This window comes from Ornithodoros turicata, unplaced genomic scaffold (assembly GCF_037126465.1).
Source record: "Ornithodoros turicata isolate Travis unplaced genomic scaffold, ASM3712646v1 Chromosome14, whole genome shotgun sequence".
NCBI classification, from domain to species: Eukaryota; Metazoa; Arthropoda; class Arachnida; order Ixodida; family Argasidae; genus Ornithodoros; species Ornithodoros turicata.
In genome coordinates this window covers 3,474,735-3,487,181 of record NW_026999314.1, presented here as the reverse complement: position 1 = coordinate 3,487,181, position 12,447 = coordinate 3,474,735, and the positions used below count along the sequence as shown (strand labels likewise).

The window sequence follows — 12,447 nt, the reverse complement described above, 5'->3', positions numbered from 1 at the left end:
GTGCTCGTAGGGAGTATCATATGTTTAGCACGATTTAACCAAATGGTCTGAGTTTGTCTCTATTTTTATGGAGCCCAGTTGGTTTTTTATCGACCGTACCATCTTGGTGGTGGTTGTTCTTTTACCTGGTATTTTCTCCACTTTTATTGTTTTATAAAAGTGGCTGCCTTGGGCCCATTGGCCGAAAGGCTGACCTCGACTAGTTCGAGGCCTGGGCCCAAGGTCACCCACTTTTGGCCGATTACCCCTATATTTTTACCCCAGTTTCTGGGGACATTTTGCTGTTTTAGCCAAATAAACGCCATTCCACTCATTCGAAGCTTTTCTCCACAATCGGATCGTGCATCTCAAGAGAAAATTCAAAAGGTATGGTGTAACGGCGGGGGAATATATTGTGTTCTTTCGCGGCACTGCTGTTCAGTCAGGCGGCACTTTGTCCCAGGCCGACGGCCAGAAAGAATTTCACGGGACACGCGAGGTCTCCCTCTTAGCAGAGGCCATCGCGGCGGAGATCACAGGATCCACTTCGTTGGGCGATCCTGTATCAGACGACGAAATCTCCGAGCTAGCGGAAGCGCTGGCTAGGGATGGGATGTTAACCCCTCCCGTCATTCGACCGTCAGGTGAAGTTCCCCTAGGTGGGGCTTCCACAGTGCCCAATCAAGCCATGCCTGTTATGTTTAGAGACACCAATCCCTGTCGAGTTGACAGGTTTGCCAACGCCGCTGTGGGGGGCCGTTCGGCGGCCCGGCGCCGGAGCCGCCTCCTGGTTCGGGTTCTCCTGGGCTGGCGGCCCGCGGCGCGGGTGGCCCCTCTTCTACCAGCCACGCCCACAATGGATCTGAAGGCGATTTTAATGACCAGTCCCGAACAACGAGCTGCTATGTGCCCTACGGCCGCTGGACCGATACGGAGATGAGAGCTTTGGCCCTTCTGGAGTGTGATATGTTGCGCCACCCATTCATCAACCAGGAACTGGCTCGCTTATTTCCAAGTCGCTTTTTGATGGCCATCAGAATGATGCGCCATCAAAAGAAATACAAAGATATCTTGCAAGAGTGCCTGGCAAGCGCTTCTAGACCCCACGTCATTCCTAGCCCTGAGCCGGTCCTGAATGTCGACCAACCGGCAAGCTTGAACGATATAAGGAGGGACTTTGCTGCCGTTGGGATAGACGACGACGCTCTATGCCACAACCTCTTCTACGCGCCCCTGGGAATGGACGACCTCAACGCCATTTACCAACACTTTGGCGTCCGGCCAAAGTCTTTCAAGAATGGACCTGCCCGTTCTGTCCGGCATGCTACGACTGGAAATCGCAACACGAAGCGAAGAGCAAGGTTTAAAGAACACCAGCGGCTTTATCGCCTAGGACCTAGGGTTCTAGCTCACGAATTACTCATGAAAGATCGTGACGGAACCAGTAAGGTGTCCCTACAGGAGGTGCACGAGCTTTACGACCCGTTATTTTCTGCCACATCAAGACCAGTCTCGAGCACACAGTTCTCCACAGCACGAATGAACGTCTCTATGGGCCCTGTCACATTGAGCGAAGTTGCCCATGCTGTGGAGGGACTTCACCAAAAGGTTGCTCCAGGCCCGGACGGGGTGACGACGTCTGAGATGAAGAAAATTCCCGCCGCCATTCTCCTGCACATCTTCAATAACTTCCTGAAGTACCAGAACGTGCCTCACGAGCTCAAGACCTCAAAGACGGTATTCATTCCCAAAGTCGCCAATCCGAGGACAGCAGCGGATCTCCGTCCCATTACAATGTCGTCGATTATGTGTCGAGCCTTCTCCAGAATCCTGTTAAGCCGATTGTCTGAGAATACGTCCTTTCATCCGCTCCAGGGCGGATTCCAAGATGACAGAAGCACCAGCTCTAACTTACTGCTTCTGCAGGGCATGATGCGCTATCTCAAGAATAATAAGAAAAGCCTTTATGCTGCGAGCCTTGACCTGAGGAAGGCCTTCGATACCGTATCCCACGATGCCATATTCGCCACTCTCCGTGCCCGAGGATGTCCGGAGTTTTACGTTGAACTCATCCGGAACTTGTATACTCAAACCTCCACCTTCTTTTACCTCAACGGCGTGACCGATGGCCGTCGCATCCCCACCCGGCAGGGGATCAAGCAGGGTGATCCTTTATCACCCTTTCTATTTAACGTCGTGCTTGATCCCCTACTACACGACCTAAACAGTTCCGGGTTGGGTGTCCAAGTTGCTGAAGCGAACGCCGGAGGTCTCGCCTTTGCGGATGACATCCTCCTTACGTCTTCAAGCTTTGAGGGATTACGGGCCCTCATTCAAAAGACCGAAGCCTATCTATCAAGGGTCCACCTTCAGCTAAACCCTATGAAGACGCAATACTTCGGTTGGAGGTATAGCGGAGTAAAAAAGTGGTTCGAGTACGCCTTACCACCTCTTTCGGTCGCTGGCTCCATCGTCAAGCCTCGAGAGAGGACTCAGCCGGTGAAGTATCTTGGTCTAGAGCTCTACGTCAGCAAGCCACCAAGACCCACCAATGAACTCACCGAGGACATCGCCGGAGCCACCCGCAGGGCGGCGCTCAAGCCATTCCAACGTTTGAGATGTCTGGGCTCGCTGGTTATCCCGCGTTACCTCTACATCCTGTCCAACAGTTTAAACGTGCTCCAGCAATCGAAGAGAAGAGATAAAACGATGCGAACAGCCACAAAGAAGATTCTACACTTGCCCCTCTCCTACCCCAACCTGCACGTTTACCTACCTGCCAGAGAGGGGGGCCTTGGGCTGCTGCAACTGGAATGGACGGCCGCGGCCTGCCAACTCAAAGCTCTTGCCCGGCTCGCAAGACTGGCCGACCCCTTCGTTGACGCCGTACTCGGAGAGGCTCTCCAAGATCAGGTCTCCAAGCTCTCAACTGCGTTAGATGTACCGATGGGCATTACAAGCCAGTTGGATCTGTCGGCGGCCCTATACGAAGCCCATAAGCGCTGGACCCAGAAGGCCATGCAACTGTACGAAAATCAGGGGCTATTTTCCCATCTACATGAACCTCTTGGGAACACATGGTTGCATCCCGATTGCCGCTTCCTGGCCGATGGTGACAGGATCCGTGCCCTTCGACTTCGGGCGAATTTGTGGCCGACAAGAGCCTTGTCTAACAAGCAGTCTCTCGACCCGGCCGCAACCTTGTGCAGATTTTGTAAGGATAAGCAAGAAACAGCATACCATATCCTACAAGAATGCGGCCGGGTCCACTTTCCTCGGATCGAGAGGCATAACTTTATATGCAAACAAGTAGTCCGCCTCGCTCAGAAGTACGATCCTGCCATCATCGTCCAACGGGAGAAGGTGTACACGGCAATCGACGGAACCCGTTTAAAGCCCGACATTGTCATTGCCAAGGGTGACAATGTCACTATCCTCGACGTAGCGGTGGCGTGGGACCCCAACCCTGCGGCTCTAGAAGTCATCAACTCCGGGAAGGCGGCAAAGTATTCCATTTTATCAGCCTCCTTCCCTGACAAAAATGTTCGAGTCGCCGGTCTCTGTTTCGGTGCCCGCGGGGGTACCTGCGCCAGCACTCGCCGAACTCTACTTTCCCTTGGCCTCAGTAAAAGTGATTCTGCATGGCTCGCTGCTAGAACGCTCGTGGGAAGTCTAATTTGCCTCTCACGTTTCAATAAGGCCGTTTAACTTTCAATGCTTCCTCGTGTTTGCTGCGTGATTTTAGCGTCAGGTTTTAAATCATCGATTGTTTTAAATTCTTTTGTTTTTTCGTTTCTTCTTCCAGTCTGGGTAAGAGGAGACCGTTGGGGCCCAATGGCATAACATCGCTGGCTTGCTCGCAGGCCGGGCCCCAAGGCATTCGCTTAACCTTGACGACTTTATTTTACCCATCCCCATGGGACATGATTGTTTTAGCCAAATAAACGCCATTCCACTCATTCGAAGCTTTTCTCCACAATCGGATCGTGCATCTGATGATGATGATGATGATGATTGGGAGTTTAATGGCGCATTGACAACAAAGATCATAATGCGCCATAAACTGAGGTATTATTGAGACGGTGGTGATGTTATTGTTAATTAAGAGTAAACACGATGACTAATAAAAGATGAGTGTATACGTGTAAAACTACAGAAGGCTAATAACGCCAACGTCTCGAAGGAAATCAAAGACACTTGTAAAAGGGACGAGAGCCTCGTCACCAAGCAATAGGGCTGGGTGAAGAGGTAATAAGTATTTATAAAATACCTTGAAGTGATGTTTGCGATGGATTTCATGATGTGTGCATGTGATGAGTATGTGTACAACAGACAGGAGCTGACCACAGTGCGCACACTGAGGTGGCTCCTCTCCCCGAAGTAAGAACCCATGTGTAAGGTACGTATGGCCTATACGTAACCTTGCTCGTAAAGTACACAACAGACGGTGTTCCAGCCGGTCTCCTGTATCCTGAATGTGAGGTTTAATTAAGTGGAGCTTGTTATTTGTTTGTGTGTTCCAAAAGGCTTGCCACAATCTGTGCAGTGATTTCTTGAGTGCCGATCTCATGTCTTGCACGGACATCTCAAAGGGTGTGATGTCATTTTGGAGAGCCGCTGCAGCTGCTTGATCTGCTAACTCATTGCCTTTGATGCCTACGTGGCTGGGCACCCAGCACAGGATGAGGGAGTACCCCTTTGCTCTTATCGAACTGGCTAAAGATCTTGCTCGCTGCACAAGAAAGTCCTTTGTTGTGTGCTGACTACAAATTGCGTTAATGGAACTCAAGGAGTCTGTATATATAACAGAAGACTTTATGGAGTCTTGAAGGATGTAGTTGAGCGCCAAGATGATGGCGTAAACCTCGGCAGTGAAAATTGATGCAAAGGTTTTCATACGATGAGACCTTGTGTGCGTGCCACAAATCATGGCACAACTCACTCCTGCACTGGACTTGGACCCATCTGTGTAAATCTCAGTGTGGTTATCAAAGCTGTCTTTCAAGTGTGCAAACTCTTCTTGATGTACCGATGAAGCAGTGTCTTGTTTCTTGTATTTTGCCAAGGAGGTGTCATAACTTGGAGGTGGTTCCCAGGGTGGGATCTTTCTGCTACACTCTACAACTTGTAGGTCACAGGATGAGAAACCATGACAATCCAACTCTGATGCAATTCGTAAAGAGAATGGAGGGACAACGGAGGGCTTGTTAATAAACAGCTGTTTAAAACGTGTGTGCGTGACGCAAGTTGAGGCAGGATTTTGGGGTAGGCTACGTATTCTAAGTGCGTACGACGTACCGAGGTAAGAACGCCGTCTTTTCAAGGAGCATTCCTTCGATTCAACATACAGACTCTGTACTGGAGACGTTCGGAAGGCGCCATGCACGAGCCTGAGCCCCTGGTGATGGACAGGGTCCAGGGCTTTCAACACCGACTCGCGAGCAGAACCGTAGACAAAGGACCCATAATCAATTTTGGAACGAATACATGCAGTATACACTTGGTGCAGTGTTTCCTGGTCTGCACCCCAAGATCTGTGAGATATAATTTTTAGAATGTTTAGTGACTTGACACACTTTATCTTTAGGTTTTGAACATGAGCCTTGAAGGTCAGCTTCGAGTCGAAAGTGATGCCAAGAAATTTAGCTTCTGGTTGAACAAGGATATCTTGTCGGTTAAGCTGCAGCGTAGGTGGTGAAAACAGTCCTCTAATCCTAGAGAAATGGACACACACAGTTTTCTCAGCTGAAAATTTAAATCCATTTGATAAAGACCACTTGGCCATATTGTTGATGGCCACCTGCATCTGTCGTTCGCATATTGACAGGTTCGTGGAGCAACAAGATATTTGAATGTCATCCACGTACAAGGAGAAAGATATGGAGGGTGGGATGACATTGGTCACAGAGTTGATTTTCAGAATAAATAAGACAACACTGAGACGGATCCCTGCGGGACACCATTCTCTTGATAGAACGGGCGGGATAGAGTGGTTCCCAGTCGCACTCTGATGATGATGATTGCAGTTTTTATGGCGCATGAGCAACTAGACTATAATGCGCCAAAACTGTGATGTGTGTGGAAAGGTAAAACTAACTGTTCAATTAAAACCGAATTATCTCAGAATTTGAGATGTAAACTACGGTAAAAGAGAAACTCATTCACACTATAGGACATTTAAATAGCCGATATCTCTAAAAAAGTTGAAAATTCTCATGTAGGGTAAAAGCGGTTCATCCCCAAGCAATAGAGCAGGGTGAAAAGGCACATGATATTGGTAAAATTCTTTAAAATGGCGAAAACGGTGATTTTCCTGTAATGGGCATGTAATGAGTAGGTGGAGTACAGTCAGCTGTACCCCACAATGCATGCATTCTGGTGGCTCTTCGCCACGCAACAAAAAACCGTGTGTCAGATGTGTATGACCAAGCCTTAAACGACTTAAAATGATACCCTGTAAGCGGTTTTCGACACTACAATAGGAGTATTCGATTGACTGCTTAATGAGCCTAAGCTTATTTTGATGCTGGGTGTCCCAGTGTTGCTGCCATGTGCTGTTTATTTTCATCCTCAAGACCCTGCGAAGGTCCTGAGAAGGGACATCAAATGAGCTAATGTAAGAGGAAAGCGCGGCTGTCGCAGCAGCATCTGCATGTTCATTCCCGGGTATCCCAACATGGCTGGGTACCCAACAGAAGGACAATCGAAGACCTTTGCTCAATGCTTTGTTCACTAAGTATTGTGCAGTCAAGACCATGTGGTTCTTTTGTTTGTGTAAGCTACAGATAGCTTGGAGGAGCTGAGGGAGTCAATGTAGATAACTGAAGATTGAATCTGCTGTTCCAGAATATGGTTAACCGCCAAGATAATTGCATAGACCTCAGCACTAAATATTGATACAAGGTTCATGAATCGACAGGATTTTGTACACGATCCTGTTACCATTGCACATGAAACAGCAGTAGGAGTTTTCGAGCCATCTGTATAAAAAGCTGTATGCTCTCCAAAAGTACCAACAAGGTACATGAACTCCTGTTGGAGAACACACGGAGGAGTATCATGTTTCCTATATTTCGTCAGGAAGTAGTTGGATTGTGGAGGTGGCTGCCATGGGGGAACTCCTTCTCCAACTGCGAGAACTGGAGTGTGATACTCAGGAAATTCACAAGCGTCGATCCTCTGTGACAGTCGCATGCTGAAAGGAGGGACAACACTGGGTTTGCTAAGAAAAAGCAGTTTGAACCGCGTTTCCTTCACACAAGACAAAGTTGGATGGTTCGGATAGCCTCTCACTCTGAGTGCATAGGATATTAACAAAGACGGTTAAGAGCATTGTTATTTTTGATTTTGCATCGCCGGAAACTTGCACATTGTTTTTTCTTCACGTTCTACGATGCATAGGATATTGAAAGGTACGTCCTACGTCTCTCCAAAGACCACTCATTCCCTTCAACATAAAGGCTTTCAACTGGTGTCGTGCGGAAAGCGCCAATTATCAAACGCAGCGCTTGATGATGCAACGGATCGAGAATTTTTAGTACAGATTGGAGGGCAGATCCATAGACAATTGAAGCGTAATCCAGTCTAGAGCGTACTGTGGAAACATAAATCTTGTGTAATGTGTCTCGATCTGCTCCCCAGGATCTGTGAGATATTATCTTTAGGAGGTTCAGAGACTTCATGCATTTGGTCTTGAGATTTTTAATATGTGGTAGGAAGGTAAGCTTACTGTCAAAGGTAACCCCAAGAAATTTGTGTTCGGATTTTACCTGGATATCGCGACCACCCAGATTTAAAGACGGTGGTGGGAACATTCCTCTCACCCTCGAAAACAGGACTGACACAGTTTTTTCAGCCGAGAATTTAAACCCGTTTTCAGATGACCACTTGTTGAGCCTATTTATTGCTAGCTGCACTTGTCTTTCGCATATTGTCAAGTTTGCAGAACAACAAGATATTTGTATGTCATCTACATAGAGAGAATACGATATCGAAATTGGGATGGCGTATGCCACTGAGTTGATTTTGACTAAAAATAAAGTAACACTGAGAACAGATCCCTGCGGGACTCCGTTCTCCTGACAGAAAGGACGAGACAACACAGTGCCCAGCCGGACCATGAATTTTCTGTTTTGAACAAAATCAGCAATGCATCTAAGTAGGCGTCCCCTTATGCCGAAAGAATAGATGTCCTGAAGAATACCATACCTCCATGCAGTGTCATACGCCTTTTCTAAGTCAAAAAAGACAGATAAACAGTACTGCCTTCTAACAAACGCCTCACGAATGGTCGTTTCTAAACGAATGAGATGATCCATTGTGGAACGCCCCACCCTGAAACCACATTGTAGTGTTGATAGACATTTGTTTTCCTCAAGAAAATGGACAAGGCGACCATTGACCATTCGTTCAAAGGTCTTGCCTATACAGCTCGTTAGAGCGATGGGTCTGTAACTGCTCGGACAAGATGGTTCTTTGCCAGGTTTTAGAAGTGGAATAACTGTAGCGATTTTCCAAGATGATGGTAATGCCCCTTCTACCCACACCAGATTAAAAAAGTGTAACAAAATTGCCTTTGACTCGTCCGACAGATGGTGAAGCATAGGGTACATGACATTATCTGGGCCAGGTGCAGTCGCCTTTGTAGAGGATAAAGCTCGCAGAAGCTCCACCATACTGAACGGCTGGTTATATGAATGGTCATCGCCACCATTCATTCTAATTTTCTGTTTCTCGGCAATGTTTTTGAGTTTAAGAAAGCCTGCACTATAATGCGAAGGACCTGAAACGCTCTCAAAGTGTTCACCAAGCACATTTGCCTGTTCTTGTAAGCTTTCACATGAGCGGCCATTGATTTGCAGCAAGGGAATGGAAAAATTTGTGTATTCACCTTTAATTTTTCTGAGCCTGTCCCAAACCACCTTGGATGGGGTATCGCGGGATAAAGATGATACAAAGTTTTGCCAAGAGGACCGCTTGGCTTGTTTCCTTGTCCATCTGGCTTTTGCTCTTGCTCTTTTGAAGAGCAGAAGATTTTGGGTAGTGGGGTACCTCCGAAATCTATTCCACGCACGGTTTTGAAGTTTTCTAGTCTCCTCACACTCACTCGTCCACCACGGCTTTGGTCGTCGCGGTAGATGGTGAGACGTTTGCGGTATGAATTGAGTAGCTGCTTGTTGGATGATGTTTGTGATTAAGTTACTAGCTTCCTCAATCCTTATCTCATCAAAAGGAATTAAGGATAGGTCACAATTTTCTGAAAACTTTCCCCAATCAGCATGTTCAAGTTTCCATCTGGGAGGTCGACTGGATAAAGAATTTACAGTGTGCAAAAATTTCATAACCACATGGAAATGGTCACTCCCGTGAGGGTTATCCTCTACAGTCCATGTCAGATCTTGAAAAAGGGACGGACTACAGAAGCTAAGATCCAAAGAGGAAAAGGATTGTGTCGCGGTGTGTACATAGGTATGTACACCTGTGTTCAGTAGACAAAGCACTGATGACAATAGAATCCTTTCTAACATCTTTCCTCGGGGATCAACTCTGGCACCACCCCAAAGGGGGTTATGAGCATTAAAATCACCAGCAAGAATAAAAGGAGATGGAAGCTGGCCACACAAGTTTTCAATGTGTGTTTGCGTAATTGCTGTTGCAGGTGGGAGATAAATCGAACATATTGTTAAAATTCTATCAAGGCAAATTTGTACTGCAACAGCTTCCAGATCTGTCACCAAAGGGACCTCTTTTGCTGGAACAGCCCCACGGGTAATGATGGCTACTCCACCGGATGCACGGGTTGTGTCAGTTCGATCTTTCCGGAAAATGTTATACCTTCGGAATGGATTTTGTGTATGTGCATTTAGGTATGTTTCTTGGACACAAAAGCATATTGCATTGTACTGTTCAAAAAGATCATGAATATCGTCCAAGTTGGAAAGCAACCCACGACAATTCCATTGGAGGATTGTGTGGCCCATCAGAAGTACAGAACTGAGAAATGTGCGTACAATAATTTGTTATGTCGACCAGAAAGAAGGATTTCCATTTCCCATGTCTCCTAGGTCTTACTCCTCTGGGGAGGAGTAATCCTTGGCTTCCGGGGTTTTCTTCTGGCCTCCGCCAAATCCTTCTCCGATATCTCGGGGAAAGAACCACTCCTCGAGAGGTTTCCTCGTGCGGGTGTCAGAAATGGTGAGCTCGTGCTCCCCAAGGAGAGCTCCGAGCTCGAATCATCATCACACTCCATAGAGCCCGCCTCCATGGAGGGTGATGACGAGGGTAGGACTGCTGTCGCAGTCACTACCGTAGTTTCATCTTGGGGCTTCTTTTTTACCCCATCTTCACTTGCTGATAGTTGATTACTATGTGGAACATCTGTTTGCGTCTGTACAGTTACCATCTTTGGTTTCTGTTGAAGCACTGCCGAGAAGGATCTCTGTGTGATGAAAGGGGATACTCTTTTCCTTGCTTCGGGGTAACTGATGTTTTCAATAACCTTGATACGTAAAATCTCCTTTTCTAATTTCCATTTAGGGCAGGATCTCGAGTAAGAGGGGTGATCATTAGTGCAGTTCACACAACAATCAGGCCCTCTACACTCTTTCGTATCATGGCCCTGCTGGCCACAACGAGCACAGCACGACGACCCACGGCAGGCATCAGCAGCGTGCCCAAAACGGTTGCACTTAAAGCAACGAAGAGGGTTTGGGATATACGGACGGACCTCCGCAGACAAATATCCAACTTTCAATTTATCAGGCAGTGAAGGACGGTCGAAAGTAAGGACAACATTTCTGGTAGTAATATATTCATTGTTTTTCCTTATCTTAAGCTTTCGAACATCGATTACTGCCTGCTCCTTTAGGTTTTCAAGGATCTCCTCTACTGGGACATCGATCAGCTCAGCAACAGCTATCACACCACGACACGTATTCAAGGTCTTATGCAAGGAAGCACATATGGGGATACCAAGCATTTCTCGGGCGTTCAGTATCTTTTTGCAGTCTGTCTCTGATGTGCATTTGATGAGAAGGTCACCAGATCGCAGTTTCTTGATTTCGGTGATGTGGTTGGAGAGGGAAGACACCGCCTTCTCAATAAAGAAGGGCGACATTTTCCCAAGTGGTGTACTTTTTTCTTCTTCCGGAGAAGTAGCCGACAAGACTATGTATTTCGACAGAAAAAAATGAGCATTAGATTTCGAGACATCGGTCCGGGGGCGTTTGCCGCCCCCGATCGGAAGGGAAGAGAAGTGTTTAACCATACAGGTTTGTTGAAACGAGTATTCCAAAGAGTCGCCCGTACTTCATACTCATACATACGGGAAGGTCCCGGAGTTTTGACTACCCATCGGCCGGGGCTTGACCAAGACCCCGACCGCCACCGTTCAAGGTTTCTACCCTTCACCTCACATCCCCTCGGCACGGTACGGATTACACCTTAGGACTGGGGGCTGGGGTCCGTGGTGGCGCCACTCACCAAACACCAGTCGAAGCCGGTGCCCCCTGCGGGGCCAGTCGCACTCTAAAGGATCTGTGCTGGAGGAAGTTTGAAATGCATCTAAGGAGTCTGCCCTCCACGCCAAAGGAGTGAAGATCCTGCAGAATACTATGTCGCCACGTGGTGTCATACGCTTTCTCTAAATCAAAGAAAACGGATAAGCAATGTTGTCTTCTGACGAAGGCTTCACGAATAGTGGTTTCTAGCCGAACAAGGTGATCCAAAGTGGAGCACCCCGTTCGAAAACCACATTGAAATTCAGAAAGGAAATCATTTTCTTCCAGATGATGAACCAGCCGGTTATTGACCATCCACTCAAACGTCTTCCCAATACAACTCGTAAGGGCGATAGGTCTGTAACTGGCTGGATTCGATGCTTTTTTTCTTGGCTTGAGAAGGGGAATGACAATCGCAGTCTTCCATAATATTGGTAATGTTCCTTCTGCCCAAACGCGGTTAAAGAAAAGGAGCAATAATTTTTTTTAGTCATCGGACAGGTGGCACAGCATGGAGTAGGTTACTCTGTCTGGGCCCGGGGAAGTGGCTTTAGCAGCGGATAGAGATCGCTGAAGCTCCACCATCGTGAATGGCTGATTGTATACGTACTCATCACCACCACTCATGGGAATTTTTCGTTTCTCAGCGTTTGTTTTTATTCTGAGAAATTCGTGACTGTAGTGGGATGAATCAGAGACACGTTCAAAATGTTGTCCAAGCGCATCCGCCTGTTCTTGAAGGCTTCCGCACACTTGCCCGTTGACTTCTAAGAGAGGGATTGTATAACTGCGGTGTTCTCCTCTGATTTTGCGAAGTCTGTCCCACACCACTTTGGATGGGGTACTGTGAGATAGGGAAGACACGAAGTTGTGCCACGATGACCGCTTTGCTTGTTTCCGCGTCCATCTGGCCTTGGCTCTCGCCTTTTTAAACAAAAGAAGATTTTGTGATGTGGGGTACCTCCGAAAT

The 12,447-nt window shown here is 47.4% G+C and overlaps 1 protein-coding gene across 1 annotated transcript; it reads right to left on the bottom strand.

Moving 5' to 3' along the window:
- Nucleotides 1-10,039: 10,039 nt before the first annotated feature.
- Nucleotides 10,040-11,095, bottom strand: LOC135372315 (uncharacterized). Its single transcript, XM_064605956.1, has one exon. It carries the CDS (start codon nt 11,093-11,095, stop codon nt 10,040-10,042), a length of 1,056 nt encoding a protein of 351 aa, XP_064462026.1.
- Nucleotides 11,096-12,447: the final 1,352 nt, after the last annotated feature.

What these genes read in the sequence shown, in the direction of transcription:
- LOC135372315 (XM_064605956.1), bottom strand. Translation starts at nt 11,095, where the DNA reads ATGTCGCCCTTCTTTATTGAGAAGGCGGTGTCTTCCCTCTCCAACCAC.